Below are 16,773 nucleotides of genomic sequence, written 5' to 3'. Positions count from 1 at the left end.
CTTCGAAGGGTTGGGGGACATTATCTATTCATCCATGTTCATTACAGCGTGTCCAAAAAACCTTGTCAGTAGCGTAACAAACGAGATAAAATAAAATAAAATCGAAAAGGTACCTGACATTTTAGCCGACCGCTTGGAGCTGCTTGGCGAGCGCGCTGTCACTCGCACCTTTCAACAATGTACAGTGCTTTGCGTAAGTGCTTGCTCGACTTTTTCACATCTATTTGTGTTTATTTATTTGTCCAATAAATTTTTACCCCAAAAAGGATTCATCAATCACTTTTTGAAGCCCGACGGCCGTGGTGGTCCTCAAAGAGACTCGGCCCAAAAATGTATTAGACAAATAACCAAAAATAAACAACAATAAACACTTGGTAAAAAATCCATACAAGCAAACCATTTCGCAGAGCACTGTAATATGATCGTGGATCTTTTGCTTCTGAGGTAGGACTAACAGATGCTGATGCCTCTGGAGAGTCTGACCATGCTGGGAGGAGCTCCATCGACATTGTGATCTTGAGTGGACTTATTACCCTTTGTTACCTCCACCCTCTTCCACCACGGAAGATCGTTGTCGAAAGGCGTGAGTGACAGCGCACTCGCCAAGCGGCTCCAGGCGGTCGGCTAAAACGTCGGGTACCTTTTCGATTTTATTTTATTTTATCTCGTTTTTTACGCTACTGACAAGGTTTTTTGAATACGCTGTAAAGCACCTTTTTTTTTGCCCAAACGTCGTTCAAATTGAGGAAAATGCAACTTACCGAATGTTGTACTATCTCCAGTAACACGCATCCAGTTATACAATTTCGATGTCCTCCGTCTGTCAAAGTATTCGCCTCCCAAAATCTATCAAATGTTTCGTACATACTACATTTGTTATATTACACGCCCAAATCTTGCTTCATGAATGATCAAACTGCAATAGCAATTCTATCCTGAAGCCATTTCGAATGTGGCTTTCCTTTGATATCAAAGTATATTTCTACCTCCTTCAACTTCTTCTGAGAAATTACCTTCTGGTTCACTTTCCCCCAGAAGTAACCCATCCAGTGTAAAGCAATGGGATAAATATCCAAACAATGCAGTTTCTCTTTTTCAATCAATTTTACCAGCCGTGCAAATTCTTTCAATGCGGCTCGCGGCGGGAGATTCTTCGCTCCTATCATGTCAAAGCTGCATATTGACTTTCTCCTCCGGTCTGAATAGATTTGATTGGTGGTCCCGCAGGCCCGGCAACGGCAAGGATCGATGCCGTAAGGTAGCAGATTGCGGTGACGCTCTGCTTTTGGAACCTGCAGCCCACAGTACATCGTCAGGATTTCTTCGCCAGCTTTGATATTCCGAGTCGCAACCATGTTAAAAGTGAACGTTGCCTCATCAAAGTGATAGACTACATTCGGTGCACAACTTGTTGACAGGGGGGGGGGGTGGTCAGATCGCAGAAATTATGATAAGATAGACCCCTCGCCCAGTTCGACTCACCTGTGGTTGATTCTCGAAGCAACTCTGGGCACGACGCGGTAATCTTTATAAACACCACAAGCTGCAAAATGCTGTTCGCTCAGTTTGAACGAATTGCAGGAAAGGATGTTAGAATATAATCACGTTATATTCAGCAGCAATGGCAGTAAGAGATAAAGTGCACACATGACAAGACCGTGCCTACAGGTCAATAGCTATAGAGGTTCTGAGGCCGGATCTGGCCCGGGAATGGCCCGGGATAATTCCGAGGTCCGGAACTGAGTATTGGCCTGTAGTACACACTGGGAGTGGGACGTCGGTGAAGCTATTAGCAACACCCTTCACACACTGTTGTGTCCCCGGGAATATAATGGCAAGGATATAGTGTCAAGATGAGTAGCCTAGATGGTGTTCCTGTGATCCGGGAGTCCGGAGCAGCTCAGAAGCAAAGGTAAAAGAGATATTAAAGAGTGGGATAAGGTAGTACACTTGATTTCAAGCTTGACTACAACGTACAAAGTATTCTAGCTTATATACATCCCAAATACAGTAGTCATAAGACCTCGATGAAAGCTCGGAATAATAAATAAGTCACAAGGTAATTATTCCGAAGTCCGGCCGCTCCGGGCCGGGCCGGGAAGCGTATAGGGTGAATTGCATGCATATGACAACACAGCACTGTAGTTGATCACACAGATCAGACGATGAAGGAGTAGAGAGGACTGCTTATTCGACAAGACGAATACTACAGGTTTATATACAAGTCCAAGGTAGATGATGTCATGTTACAGCTAAACGTAGCGAGAGAGAAAGGAAGTACAATACGATGTATCCTACTGGTAGTCCTATAGTAATAGTACACGATGGTGGGATTGATAACACGACGGTGAGACTGATAACATGATAGTGAGATAGTGGTTTGTAACAAGAGAACAATGTTCCATAGATGGTATGTGAGTCATTAAATGTTAACACTCCCCCTCAAACCTTTGTTAGTCCCATGGACGCAGCGAAGTGTTTGGCCTTAAGAGATGGAAGCGCCTTTGTAAAGATGTCTGCAGTCATGTCTTCCGTAGAGCAGTAAACAAGGCGAATCTTTCCTTCTTCAATGACATATCGGATGAAGTGGTATCGAATATCAATGTGTTTGGTTCGGGCATGGAAGCGATCATCTTTAGCAAGAGCGATGGCGGATTGGTTGTCGGCGTTGAGAATGATTGATTTTGTGATAGGACCAAATAGTTCCGATAAGAGATTCCTAAACCAAATTGCTTCCTTGGCAGCGTGAGTCAAAGCAATATACTCAGCTTCCGTGGTTGATAATGAGATGGTATCTTGTCGCTTGGATGACCATGACACTGCTCCTCCGTTGAGCATGAAAACGTATCCTGAGATAGCATGTCTATCCTCCTGGGACATTCCGTCAGTGTCACGAAGCGGCAGAGGCGGAGTGACTAACGGAGCGGGAAAGCGGAGCGACTAAGCAGAACGGTGAGGCGGAGCAACTGGACAAGGCAACAAGGCGGAGCGACTAAGCAGAACGGCGGCAAGCTGGTCCCAGATAATGACAGAGATATATTGAGTATCGTAGTCATAGGTAATAATAAGTAAGCACATACCTGGTCCCAGATAATGACAGAGAGGTCAAGATAAGGGACCAGGCTGTGGAGGGTTGGCTATATATACATAATCCGGTCTGCGAGAAACAACGATGTAATACTGTACAGTTTAGGAACAAGGAAGGTGGCGGAAGCCAGTAGAAGGAGAAGATGGGTCAGGTGGATCAGTAATCGATGGATCAGTAATCGATGGGGGTTTGACAGTGATGGGATGATGTATCGTACAAGTAAAGGCGTCGAGACGGTGAGAAAAGGAAAATGATAGGGGCTGCGTACTTTATGACATTACCCCCCTCCTTATGACCATTGCCCTCGATGGTCAAGGCTTTGCCGCTGTTGGGTGTTTTTTATGAAAGGCCCGAACAATTTTTGGTGCTCGACTGAGGTTGGCTGCGGGTTCCCAAGAGTTGTGCCCTGCGTCATAACCTTTCCACTTAACCAAGTATTCCAACTTCTTCCATCGAACCCGGCTGTCTAAGATCTCCTCTACTTCGTATTCCGGTTCGTCTTCATCCTCTAAGTATACCGGCTCTGGTGGTGTTGGTATTTCGCCATTAATGGAGTTACCTTTCCAGGGGTATAGTTTATCAACATGGAAGACGGGATGGAGGCGATCTAGGGATAGGGGAAGGTCAAGGCGGTAGTCTAAAGGGCCAATTTTCTCCAGAATGCGATACGGGCCAAGCTGTCGATCTCCTAACTTTTCACTGGAAAGCTGAAGGTTAATGTCCTCTGCACTGAGCCAGACTAGGTCTCCAACTTTAAATTGATGAGCTTTCCGCTTCCCGCGTTCGTATCCCTCCTTCTGTTGTTTCTTTCCTAGGTGTAAGGCAGCTCCGGCATCTTGTCGCGCTTCTCGGAGAATCCGTATACGGTCGTCCACAGCTGGAATACCGCTGCGTTGGCCCACTGGGATATTGAACAGGGGAAGATAGCCGTAGGTTAGCTCGAACGGGGACATGCCTAGCGCAGAATGAGTCCGTGAGTTAATCACAAACTCCGCCATGGGAAGGTGCTCTGCCCAGTCGTCTTGTCGTCGTCCTACATAGAGGCGGATGTATTTCTCTACTTCCTGATTTGCTCGTTCGGTTTGGCCATTAGACTGAGGACGGTATCCGGAGGTTAGATCTGATTTAATTCCTAGCCTAGCGAGAAGGGATCGCATGAGTTTAGCTGCAAACTGGGGTCCGCGGTCGGATTTAAAGTGAAGAGGAAGACCATGGAGACGGAAGATCTCTCGGTAGTAAATATCGGCAACGCCTTCGGCTGTGATGGAGCTGGTGCAAGGAATAGCGTGAATTTGTTTTCCATACAGGTCTGTGCAAACCAAGACAGCATCGTAGCCTTGGGAGTTAGGTAGCTGTGTTATCAGGTCAACCCCTACCTCTTCCCATAGACCGGATGGTACATCTAATGGTTGAGTTACGGCCCGTGGGTGTCGCTGGATCTTCTTACGGGCACAAACCTCGCATCCCTCAACGTATTTTTCCACAAAAGAGCGCAACGTAGGCCACCAGAAATGGGTACTGACCAAGTCAAGTGTCCCGTGTAGTCCGGGGTGTCCTGCAGTTGGATGGTCGTGGCATTGACGGAGTACCTCAGTGCGTAGGTCGTCATTTGCTGGTACGTATACTCGACCTCGGTAGTAGACCAACCCATTGTCTTCTTCCCATTCGGCTATCCCATTGGCTAAGCGCTGTAGTCCGTGCTCTTTGACTGTTTTGAGACCCTCCAATACCTGTGCCTCCCGTTCTGAGGCTTTCCGGATACGATCCTCTAAGGGGTTCTGTAGGATCGAAGCTGCAATTTTTACGAAGTGGCCAGGTTTAAGGACTGTCTGTTGTCGGTTATCATCGCTGTCCGATACATGATGAACTGCCATGCGGGAGAGAGCATCAGCTTGGGTGTTTACTCTGCCAGGGCGGTGGATCATGTGAAAGTCAAACCGTGACAGATAGAGGGCCCATCGGGCTTGTCGGCGGGTGAGGTCTTGTGCAGTGCGCCAGAATTCGAGGTTCGAATGGTCCGTAATGATGTCGAATGGTTGAGGGAGTCCTTCTAGAAAGTTCCTCCAATCCTTCAGTGCTTCAATGATAGCAAGCATTTCTCGATCGTAGATTTTGTAGTTCCGTTCCGCTGGCTGCATGGATGCCGATCTGAAGGCTACCGGATGCCATTGGCCATCATCTTGCTTCTGCATAAGGGCGCCTCCCGTGGCAAAGCCTGATGCGTCTACCTCAATTCGAGTAGGCCTGTCTGGTGTCCATAGAGCAAGGATCGGTGCAGAGATGAAGGCTTCTCGAAGGGTATCAAATGCTTTCTGTCGAGTGTCGGTCCAGGTAAAGCTGGTGTCTTTCTTCGTCAGGTCGTTCAGAGGTCGTGCTATTTTGGCAAAATTCCGGATAAAGCGTCGGTAGAAGTTTGCAAATCCCAAGAATCCTCGTAGTTCCCGAAGGTTAGTAGGGACCGGCCAGTCACGAACAGCCGCTACTTTTACCGGATCCATTCTCACCTCCCCTTCTGAGATGATGAGTCCAAGGTATTCAATCTGTTGTTGTTCAAATTCGCATTTTTCGGGTCGTAGGTAGAGGTCGTGCTTTTCTAACCGAGTTAATACTTCCCGTACCATTCGTCGGTGTTCCTCGAGATCGTTACTGAAGATAAGGATGTCATCTAGGTAGACTGCCACCTTGCCGGCTGCAATGAGATCAGCAAATATAGCATTCATAAGTGCTTGGAACGTGGCAGGGGAATTTGTGAGACCAAAGAACATGACCTTAGGCTCGAACAAGCCTCGGGTTGTTGCGAACGCGCCTTTCCATTCATGCCCCTTCTTAATCCGTATGTTATTGTAACCCCAGCGGACATCAAACTTCGTGAAGTATCTGGCTCCCTGAAGTCGGCTAATGATGTCAGCAACTAATGGGAGCGGGTATCGGTTCTTCACAGTGTACTCGTTCAGTTTCCGGTAGTCTTGTACGAAACGGAGTTTCCCATCCTTCTTCTTTACGAAGAAGACCGGTGATGAGATTGGTGATTTTGAGGGGACGATATAGCCTTTCCGTAGGTTTTCTTCTAGGAAACGATCCAACTCCTCCTGCTCGTTTAGGGACATGGGATAAATCTTGGTACGCATGGTTGCCGGTGCTCCAGGTACGAGATCAATCGCATGGTCCCAAGGTTGGTGGGCAGGTAATCGTTCGGAGGCGGATTCTGAGAAAACCTTCTTGAAATCACGATACTGCTCAGGGACCATTTCTTCAAAGGTTTTAACGGGTTTGTCTCGGTTGGCTTCCTCTGCTAGCTGCTGGGAGTAAGTGAATCCTGCGGCGCACCAGACTTCCTCCGTCTGTTCCTCTAGAATTCCTGCTTTTACCCATGCCCGGCGAGTTTTATGATTGGCTCGAATTCGGTGTATTGGTGGTTCTTCCACCGCTGCTGATTCACTCGGTTCAAGGGTCGCTTCTAGTGGCACCTCAATGTGGGGGTTTTCTGCGGGAGGTTCCAGTTCCGGGAGTTCGAGGGTCGGGGTTTCTGTGTGAGTGGCGGCTAGATGAGAGTACAAGATCTCCTCGTCTGGGACTTCTTCTATCGTTACTCGAGGAGGCTTTACTGAAAGTCGTCCTTTCTCCCAATCAATCTCCGGATTTACCTTCCGTAGCCAGGGGAGTCCAAGGATGATGTCTTCACCTCCTAGGTTGGTGATCAGAAAGTCCATCCATCGCTCTTGATTATCCACTGTGAGTGCTAGACGTGCAAAATGGGTTATCCGTCCAGCTCGGTTAGGTGTTCCATCGATATTAAAAACGTCGATTGGTTTATGGAGGGGTGCACATCTTACATGGTTCCGGGTGACAAAGTTTTGGTTTAAAAACAGGGCGGTAGCTCCACAGTCTACCATGGCTGCAGTTGTTATACTGTGATTCCTTCCTCTTAGTCTCGCATGAATTCGGAAATGTGGGGAAGTAGAGTTTAATTCCCGGATCGACGATATTGTACATGATGGGTGCGAGTCATACGAGGAAGTAGCGAACATAACAAACTGATTACGGGGTACTCTCGGTGCAGCCGAAGCGGGTACCCTCTTTAAAAACCCTGTTGGAAGCCAGAGGACGAGGAGGACATAGCGTTAGCACGATCAAGTAATTCCCTTATTTGACCAATCTGATTGGAAAAGTCCTGGTTAGGGGGGCTCGGAGTAGCAGCTACGGGTGCAGAAGCAGATGTTGGGGTCGAGGATGCGATTTGGACGGATTCGTTTGGGAATAGGGAGAATGGCGCGGGTCCCGTAGCGGATATCTGTTGGCGTCGAGGTTGCTGGCGTCGGCCTCGGTCTCGTCCGAGTCCCATGAATTTGTCTTGGCAGACTGCTTCCAGATGTCCTCGACGTCCACAGTAGCGGCAGGTGGTTTCTCGGTGTGGGCAGTTTTGCTTGACATGACCTTGGGCACCGCAGCCGAAGCATCGTCCTCGCATGCGAGCTAGGAATGCTTCCCTAGTATTCCCATTACTGGTGTGGGTTGCATCAATGTCCATAGCATGGGGGTCAGCAGGGGTAGTATGAGCGGTATGCGTGGGAGGGTATCCAGAGTTTCGGCCAGTCATGGTGGGATCGTGCAGGTAGACATCCACCGATATGGCCCGTTTGATTGCCTCCTTCAGAGTCGGAGCAATTCCTTGGGCAATGTTTACGGTGATGAGGTGTTGTCGGATCTCTGGGAGTAATGCAGTGAAGAAACGTTCCCGCAAGTCAATATCAGACATTTCAGTCCGATCTCCGATATCCTTGAACTTCTGAGCGAATTCCGCAACTGTCTGTCCTTTACTTTGCCTGAGATTCTTGATCTCGCTACGGGCTTCCATACCTGGGTCCATTGGTTCAAACCGTTGGCTAAATTCCTTCAGAAACGCCTCCCAATTTCCTCCGAAAGGGGGATTTTCCGCATTGAAATGTAGCAGATGGGGGGTTGCCCAATCTCCGGCACTTTCTGTGAAGAAGCCCAAGGCGGACTTGATGAGTTTTACTTGGCTTTTGGCGAGATCCGGTTGTTCTGACGCCCAATTCTGGAACTGAGCCATGAAGCGACGGGCTTCAGCGCCATCTTTACCCTTGAAAACCTCGGGCTTGTTCATGCTTGACTTAGAGGATGAGCGTTCCTCCATAGCTGTAGCAAGATTAGCTACTTGTCTGATGAGCTGAGCCATGAGATCCTCCGCAGAGGTGTTTGGGGCAGGCGGGATAGGAGTCGACATGATGGGAGTAGGCAATCGGGGTTGGGGAATCGGCAGGAAGGTTATATTGCTCACAGTGAGTGGCTCTCGGATTGAGTTCGAAAGGGCGTTGGGGCAAGGTTGAGACTGGCAATCGCGCCAAGTATCGTCGTTGTTATGGGCGTGAGCTTGGTCTCTGGGGTCAAGTGCGTGCGGGAGTGCGGAGCAGTCTATACTGGCAACAGGTGTTTCAGAGTCGGGCGGAACTGGGGAAGACGTGGTGTCTATAGACCCTGCAAGGACAACCTTATCGGTAGGCTGTCAGTGCAGTAATGGATCTTGACCTATTGTCACGAAGCGGCAGAGGCGGAGTGACTAACGGAGCGGGAAAGCGGAGCGACTAAGCAGAACGGTGAGGCGGAGCAACTGGACAAGGCAACAAGGCGGAGCGACTAAGCAGAACGGCGGCAAGCTGGTCCCAGATAATGACAGAGATATATTGAGTATCGTAGTCATAGGTAATAATAAGTAAGCACATACCTGGTCCCAGATAATGACAGAGAGGTCAAGATAAGGGACCAGGCTGTGGAGGGTTGGCTATATATACATAATCCGGTCTGCGAGAAACAACGATGTAATACTGTACAGTTTAGGAACAAGGAAGGTGGCGGAAGCCAGTAGAAGGAGAAGATGGGTCAGGTGGATCAGTAATCGATGGATCAGTAATCGATGGGGGTTTGACAGTGATGGGATGATGTATCGTACAAGTAAAGGCGTCGAGACGGTGAGAAAAGGAAAATGATAGGGGCTGCGTACTTTATGACAGTCAGCGTCCGTGTATCCTTCGATTTCTGCTTGTGTTCCTCCGAATGTGAGCCATAGGTCTCGGGTGTATTTGAGATATGCATAAACACGCTTTACAGCGTTCCAGTGAGTAATTCCGGGGTTCTGCAAAAACTTTGCCAGTATGCCGACTGCATAAGTGATGTCAGGTCGAGTTGCTACTGATAAGTATTGTAGGGCGCCAACAGCTTCTCTGTAGGGCTTGTCGCGCATGTATGTGATATCCTCGACGGTAGTTGGCATCTGGTCCTTGGTAAGATGTATGTGTGGATCGAATGGGATGGAAAGGGGTTTGACATCTGCAAATCCATATCGAGATAGGATCGCGTCAATATATGCCCTTTGGGATAAATGAATGGACCGTGTATGTAGAGATCGGCAGATCTCAATCCCTAGTAACCAGTGAATCTCTCCAGAATCGACAACTTCGATCTGGTCCCTGATCTTCTTCTTTAGAGTGTCCATTACAGCCATGGTCTTGGTAAGCATAGTCATATCATCGACGTGGATGAATATGATACAAAAAGGGTCAGTTCGATAGAATACGGCATGATCGAAATTTGACCTGGTGAGACCGACTGATGTCATGATCTCCCTGAATCTCATGTACCAACGGCAACCGGCTTGTTTAAGTCCATAGAGGGCAAGCTTGAGTTTAAGCACTTGTCCTGCTTTAACTTCAATGTCGACACCTGGTGGTGCCTTCATGTAGATTTGTTCATTGTCATCCAGTTTACCATATAGATATGCCGATTTGACATCCATCTGGTGAATGAACATGTTCTGTTCGGCTCCTGTGCTGAGGATGGCTCGAGCTGCTGCTAGCTTTGTGACTGATGCGAACGTTTCATCTGGGAAGTAGTCAACGTCTGGTATCTGGTTAAAACCTCTTACCACTAGTCTGGCTCTGTGGCCTGTGACTTTTCCTTGTTCATCTCGCTTGGTCCTGAATACCCATTTCGATGTGAGGATGTTGGCATCATCAGGTGGAATGACAATATCATATGTCCCGCGCTGTTGTAATCTCCGGATTTCCTCATTCATGGCTTCCCGCCATTGAGACCAATCGGGACGTCGCATTGCTTCTGCAACTGATGTGGGGTCAGCAATGATTTCACCTGTTACTTGACCAAGTGATGCTGTAAGATGCCTGAGCTCTCGGTTTGGCTCTCCAAGTCCATTGATGATGTCCTGGATTTTCTTGGTCGGCTTCCTGACGCGTTTTCCTGTGATTATATCTGGGTTGATGGGTTCAGCTATTTCCTCCGGTACTGGTATGATAGGCTGTTCCGACTCGGTGACCGATGTTTCTAGATTTCCCAAGTCTTGATCCTCCCCCTCAACGGGTTGGATCTGCCTATCAGAGAATTGCACATTACGTTCAGTTGAAACGGTGTGGCGATCTGGCCAATAGATGAAGTAACCATTTGACTCTGGCTCGATGCCTACCCATCGTCCTTCCTGTGCTTGAGGGTCAAGCTTCCCAGGCTCCTTTTCACGTTTAACATAGACCGTGCTTCCGAAGATGTGGAAGTTGGAGATGTCGGGGATTGTACCAAATCGTTTCTCCCATGGAGAAATCATACCGTTTGCCTTCTTTGGTGTCCTGTTCCATACATACACTGTGTAGCCCATCATGAATCCCCAAAGCCATTTCGGTAATCCAGATGATATCATGAGGCTGCATACTCCATTGAGTAGCGTCCTGTGGCTGCATTCCGCTATGCCGTTGTGTTCCGGAGTGTCATGTACCGTAAGGCTACGTTTAGTGCCTAATCGTTCCAGGTATGCTGTGAATTCACCACTGAGAAATTCTCCCCCTCGATCAGAGTGGAGTTTCTTGACCATTACGCCATATTGAGTTTGGAGACCGGTTTGGAGTATTACGTATTGAGCGAAAGCCTCATCTTTGCCCTTCATTAACGGTTCCTCCAACCAGCTGGTTGCTTCGTCAATGACTGTCAATGCGTAGACATAATGATTTAATGTCTGGACAGATGCTGGTCCCCATACATCCATGTGAAATACATCACCGAATTTCTCCGCTCTAGGGGATGTTCGAATTTTGGAGATTGGAAATCTCGCAGCTTTAGCAAGCATGCAAGTTCGGCATTCGGGTTTTTCCATCTGTTTAGGATCTAACTTGATCCCATGAACCTGGTTTGATTTGAACATATGTTTGACATAAGCATAGTTCTGGTGGCCAGCGATGCAGTGTGCTTCATAAAGCGAAACCATCCTGGTTGCCTTCCCGGCATAGGCATATTCTGCGCTCGGAATCTGGTAGAGACCGTTTGTCTTGGGAACAATTCCAATCGTCTCCCCCTGTCTATTGATGATCTTAAGAGTTCCATCTTTAATTACCATCACATATCCTGCATCGTCGAGTTTACCCAATGATACAAGTGTGTTAGGCGTGTTGGGGCATAGGAGAGTGTTTTGGAGTGTAAGCGATTTCGAAATTCCATCCTCGTTGATTGGAAGATCGATCTGGAGATTTCCGGCAGTGTTGGATGTGAAGGTCTCGGCGTTAGCTGCCTGGATAATTCGGGTAGGGACACTCCGCGTGTTGCGAAGTTTGTCCTGAAGTGGAGTCATGTGGGATGAACATCCTGAGTCGAACAGAATTGCTCCATTGCTGTGAGACGCTACAGAGGCTGTCTCATAATTATTAGCAATTTCGGAAAAATTAAATATTTCCTGTGACGTAGTTGTGGTAGCTTCCACGGCTGCCCACGATGACTCGGGTACTTCCTCAATGGTGGCTGAGGATCCCACTTCTTTATTCTTTGATCTCCAACTATTACTGCCGCTTCCAGATGGTTGGTTTTTCTCCTTCTTCTGAGAACTCTCTTGGGCCTCGTTGGCCTGTTGTCGCTTCGGCGAACTGCATTTATTAGCGAAATGCCCTTTTCCACCGCAATTGTAGCACGTGGAATTGTTGGAGTTTGGTCGACTTTGACCTCCTCTATTACCATTTCCTCTGCCCCTGGACTGGCCTCTGAAGTTTCCACGATTTCGGTTAAATCCACCCCTGCCGCGGTTGGAATTTCCGCCGGCATAGTTTGCAGATTCCTTCTTTCCAGACTGTCCTCGGGTATGACCAGATGCTTCAGCACGTATCGTCGAAACTAGCTCCCTTGTGGTCAGCGGGACTAAAGTCCTTGCTGCAACCACTACCAATGCGTTAATCGTTGGTTTGAATATGTTTGGGATGGAAGCAATGATCGTGTTATTGAACATTTCCTCGGGAATGGTGATTTTCCGCGCCTCCAAACTGTCCCTGATTTCCAACAATTTATCCAAATGCTCATTGTCATAAAGTACGCAGCCCCTATCATTTTCCTTTTCTCACCATCTCGACGCCTTTACTTGTACGATACATCATCCCATCACTGTCAAACCCCCATCGATTACTGATCCACCTGACCCATCTTCTCCTTCTATTGGCTTCCGCCACCTTCCTTGTTCCTAAACTGTACAGTATTACATCGTTGTTTCTCGCAGACCGGATTATGTATATATAGCCAACCCTCCACAGCCTGGTCCCTTATCTTGACCTCTCTGTCATTATCTGGGACCAGGTATGTGCTTACTTATTATTACCTATGACTACGATACTCAATATATCTCTGTCATTATCTGGGACCAGCCTGCCGCCGTTCTGCTTAGTCGCTCCGCCTTGTTGCCTTGTCCAGTTGCTCCGCCTCACCGTTCTGCTTAGTCGCTCCGCTTTCCCGCTCCGTTAGTCACTCCGCCTCTGCCGCTTCGTGACACTCATTAACCTTTGATGGTTCATGGCAGTGCATGGAATGAAGCTGTTGTTGTAAGTGCGCTTCAGTGAGAGCACTTTTCGAATCAAAATCACTCAGCAGATTTTTCCATAGATCAAACACGTTTTCGTAATTCTTGTATCGCCTATAGATCTGGTCTGATAGGCGGCCAACAATGGCATTTAATAAATTTCCATCATCGTCTTTCTTGGCTTCCCATGCTTCAGTGTCATCTTTTGGATTAGATGTGAGGTGATTTGAAAATCCAATTGATCGGGTGGCTAGCTCCACTCGATTCTTCCACGTGTCCCAGTTAGATCCATCACTTTTAAGCGTAGATACCTTGTCAAAGGCTTTGAATACTTTAGACATATTGTCGTCGTCGTCGTCACTTTCTGGATCTGATACTTCTGCTCCTGGATCTGGGTCTTCCGGATCTGGTGGAGGTGGTGAAGATCTTGGTAAGGAAGATATTGGTGATGAGGGTCGGTCTAGTACTGGGCTAGGTGGTGGTGGGAATACAGGATATTCTGGTTCTGGAGCTGGTGCTGCTTCTGGCGTACCCTCTGGTTTCTGGGATGATGATGATGCGACCTGCTCTGGGGGTGCTCCTCGTCCAAGTATAAGGTCTTCTTGCTTTCTGTCGATAAGTCTAGCAAAGCCGGGGATATAACCAGTTGTTATTTTGTCGTATCTATTCGGACAAGGTTGATCTTTGCAAACTCTGTATTTGTTGCCGTCGGGATCGTGGTACCGATCCTTGACGTCGTCTTTGTCAAAAATATGCTCCCTATGAGCACAAGCTGCAGTTGGCTTGGTTGGACAATTATTGGCTTTGCGAGGAGGATTAGTCCTTAATGACATAAATTAATGTATGCACTGTATTTCTTGTTTATTTAGGTTAGGGCGGGGCCCATAACCTGTTAGAATATAATCATGTTATATTCAGCAGCAATGGCAGTAAGAGATAAAGTGCACACAGCACTGTAGTTGATCACACAGATCAGACGATGAAGGAGTAGAGAGGACTGCTTATTCGACAAGACGAATACTACAGGTTTATATACAAGTCCAAGGTAGATGATGTCATGTTACAGCTAAACGTAGCGAGAGAGAAAGGAAGTACAATACGATGTATCCTACTGGTAGTCCTATAGTAATAGTACACGATGGTGGGATTGATAACACGACGGTGAGACTGATAACACGATAGTGAGATAGTGGTTTGTAACAAGAGAACAATGTTCCATAGATGGTATGTGAGTCATCAAATGTTAACAAAGGACATATAGGGATTGAAAGATATCCTTCGAGTTATCAGTGATTGGATTCAGTGAGTAGTCTGTGCTAAGATTCACAAAGCCAGTACGGTTCGACGGAAGAAAACGTCGTTCGACTGACTTCAACATCTCACCAAGGACCTTAGAGCCTATGACCGGGTTGAATTTCCTCCCAACAAGTGATGGATCGTTCTGGATATCAACTGCAGCAATAAGGAACGGGCGTTCGCGCACAACTGTATCTCCGACTTTGAACCGGCGCTTCGCAAATGCACCTAGGCCCATAGATGCTGTACGCCGCACGACGACGAGGTTTTTCCGAAGCGGCGAGTATTTCTGTGGGAATTCTGCGTATTTCCGACGCAATGTGTTGAGAACGATCTCTTCCCCGACGAAGAGGACAGTATCGTGGGCAGGAGCTTGATAAGCGTCTGGAATGTTGGTGAATTTTATCCTGTCCAGGACTGCATCCTTCCAAGCATTCGTAGAATAAAAATTCATGGCGTAGGTTGTACAGCAAGTGGACTTAAAGCAGGAAAGAAAGTGGCAGTTTCCTTTGAACTTTAACGTGAATGATTGACGCTGAGATCTTCTTGATGAGTTTGGGGCCCTCAAGCTCCCCAGACTAGCAGCTGACTACCGTGTTTGTTGAGTTGCATGTCCTGATATGTCATAGCCAGTACAACCAGAGCCTGAGTCGATTCCAAGTCGATTCAGATCCGAATATGTTGTACAGAGGAAAAAGAAGTTCGGAATTCGGACCGATAATTTATGTACGTGGTAATTTCAGCTTTGCCCACCTTCCTCTCTCTCCAAGTCTCTTCACCCAACGATGAGTGCTAGGACTCCCTTTATTCCCAACAATTCACGTCCTGCTTCGCGTGCTGCTCACACTAAAGACGACTCTGCTTCAACCCCTGCTAGAGATGCATCTTTTACTCCGGATCTCAGTAATCCACTACACGCCGACATACTTAAATCGACCTTTCAGGTCCCTTCGTCGATCAAAGACTCAGATTTGTCTGACCATAACTCCTCTGCTGGAAAAAATGCGTCCAAATCAACCAACCTGAATGGTTTGTTTCGAACGTCTTCGGGCTCACAAGGCAGCTTGAACCTATCTGGGCGAAAATCGAATGCAAACCAAACCAATTCTACTAGTACCGAGTCACCTTCTTTGTTGGCTACAGCTAAAGCGCTTTCTATCCGACGCGAACAAGCTGGAACACCTTCTGTATTCGCCCCGAAACCTCTCAATGCAGTTTCTGCGGCTGATCTACTCTCTTCGAGCTCTTTCAAGACACCAGCACTTCCTAATTCTTCCGTTACGAACTCGCACGTCAAGAATGAGGCGCATATATCCAATGGCAATGAAGAAAATCCTCACCCAGCTTCTCAATACAAACTCGGAAATGCGCCTCCTCAACGCGTTTTGTTGCACAATGACGACTCTACGAGGACTATTCCGACGTCTATGGCCGGCCTTATTCCCAAGCACGGTCGCCGTGACCACGATCGCAGTACTAAGAAGCGCGGCAGAGTCGAACTTGACGCTGACGACGATATGATGTATGTTAATCACATGGATCCAGGACCTGCAAAGAGGTACAAGACCAATGCACCGATACAGGTTGGGATAGACCCAAGATCTTATATGGTAGAGGAAGATGTACGTTGACTATAACTATATCCATTTTATAACTTGTTAGATTGAACTTTACATTTGATCCTACAGGTTGGACGCCTCCCCCATGTCCAAAGTCGGTTCTCGCCTCAACTTCTCTCTAGCCCTATCGAACGTTCAGAGTCACCCCAAATGACGCGCCGAGGACCCCATGACTACCAGCAGCACACCAGTCCTGCTGACCATCACGCTCTAGGTTTTGGTCAGCATCAGCATCACTATCTCCCGGGAATGTCTAGGGATCTTAGAGGAAATGGCGACGAAGACGGCGACGGAGACAGCGGGATTGGTCCTCCCAGTTTGAGCAACGGGAGTCATGCAAGTATTGGGATGGGTGGCGATGCGCTAGATAAGCTTTTGGGATGTCAAGCCGACGCATATATCGAAGATCACATGCAAAAATACGAGCAACTTACAACGAAATGGAAGGAGTGTTCGATGGAAGAATGGGTCAAAGGGGCCGATGGTAAATTTATTCTTTTATCGCCTGCTCTGTTTCGCATTGACGTTCCGATGAAGAAATCATGGTTAAGTATTCGAAGATCTTGGATTTTGTACGTTGTACTTTATGTCTTCAGCTGTTGGCCTTATCATTGTATTTTTTCTTCAGGTCAAAAATCACATGACGTACGCATCCTTCAACATATTTGTTTAGCTCACTCTGATGTTCATCTGTACAGGACCAAGCTCAAGCTATTCACTTCCTTCGACAAACAGCTAGAGGCCCATGATTCTGTCCTAGATAATCGCGCCAAAGTTTTGGAGGGCGTGAAGAGCAAATTGGTTGCACAAAGTGGAAGTATTTTAGCTTAATTACTTCTTGGTGCGCTCGAAGGGTATACATGGGAGGATCCTCTGTCATTCTGTGTAGATCTTCGTCTCCAACTTGATGTCGTCGGTAT

General features: G+C 47.5%; 3 protein-coding genes across 3 annotated transcripts; 1 reads left to right on the top strand and 2 right to left on the bottom strand.

Moving 5' to 3' along the window:
* Positions 1-529: 529 nt before the first annotated feature.
* C8R40DRAFT_1073847 (uncharacterized protein) lies at positions 530-1,355 on the bottom strand (the record flags this gene model as incomplete). Its single annotated transcript, XM_046226638.1, has 3 exons — positions 530-624; positions 762-846; positions 1,014-1,355. 3 exons carry the CDS (start codon positions 1,353-1,355, stop codon positions 530-532), a joined length of 522 nt encoding a protein of 173 aa, XP_046080813.1.
* A 12,647-nt stretch (positions 1,356-14,002) lies between these two features.
* On the bottom strand, positions 14,003-14,688 carry C8R40DRAFT_1240872 (uncharacterized protein; the record flags this gene model as incomplete). The annotated part of the gene is made up of 1 exon (XM_046233532.1): positions 14,003-14,688. The coding sequence occupies one exon, from the start codon at positions 14,686-14,688 to the stop codon at positions 14,182-14,184; it is 507 nt and encodes a 168-aa protein (XP_046080812.1). The 3' UTR covers positions 14,003-14,181.
* Positions 14,689-15,019: 331 nt separating this feature from the next.
* On the top strand, positions 15,020-16,684 carry C8R40DRAFT_1240871 (uncharacterized protein; the record flags this gene model as incomplete). The annotated part of the gene is made up of 5 exons (XM_046233531.1): positions 15,020-15,856; positions 15,923-16,337; positions 16,391-16,425; positions 16,482-16,498; positions 16,552-16,684. The coding sequence occupies 5 exons, from the start codon at positions 15,020-15,022 to the stop codon at positions 16,682-16,684; spliced, it is 1,437 nt and encodes a 478-aa protein (XP_046080811.1).
* Positions 16,685-16,773: the final 89 nt, after the last annotated feature.

This window comes from Lentinula edodes (genome assembly GCF_021015755.1).
Source record: "Lentinula edodes strain Le(Bin) 0899 ss11 chromosome Unknown C8R40scaffold_52, whole genome shotgun sequence".
Classification (NCBI taxonomy): Eukaryota; Fungi; Basidiomycota; class Agaricomycetes; order Agaricales; family Omphalotaceae; genus Lentinula; species Lentinula edodes.
Note: the sequence above shows the minus strand (reverse complement) of the source record. Positions and strands in the feature narration are given on the sequence as shown.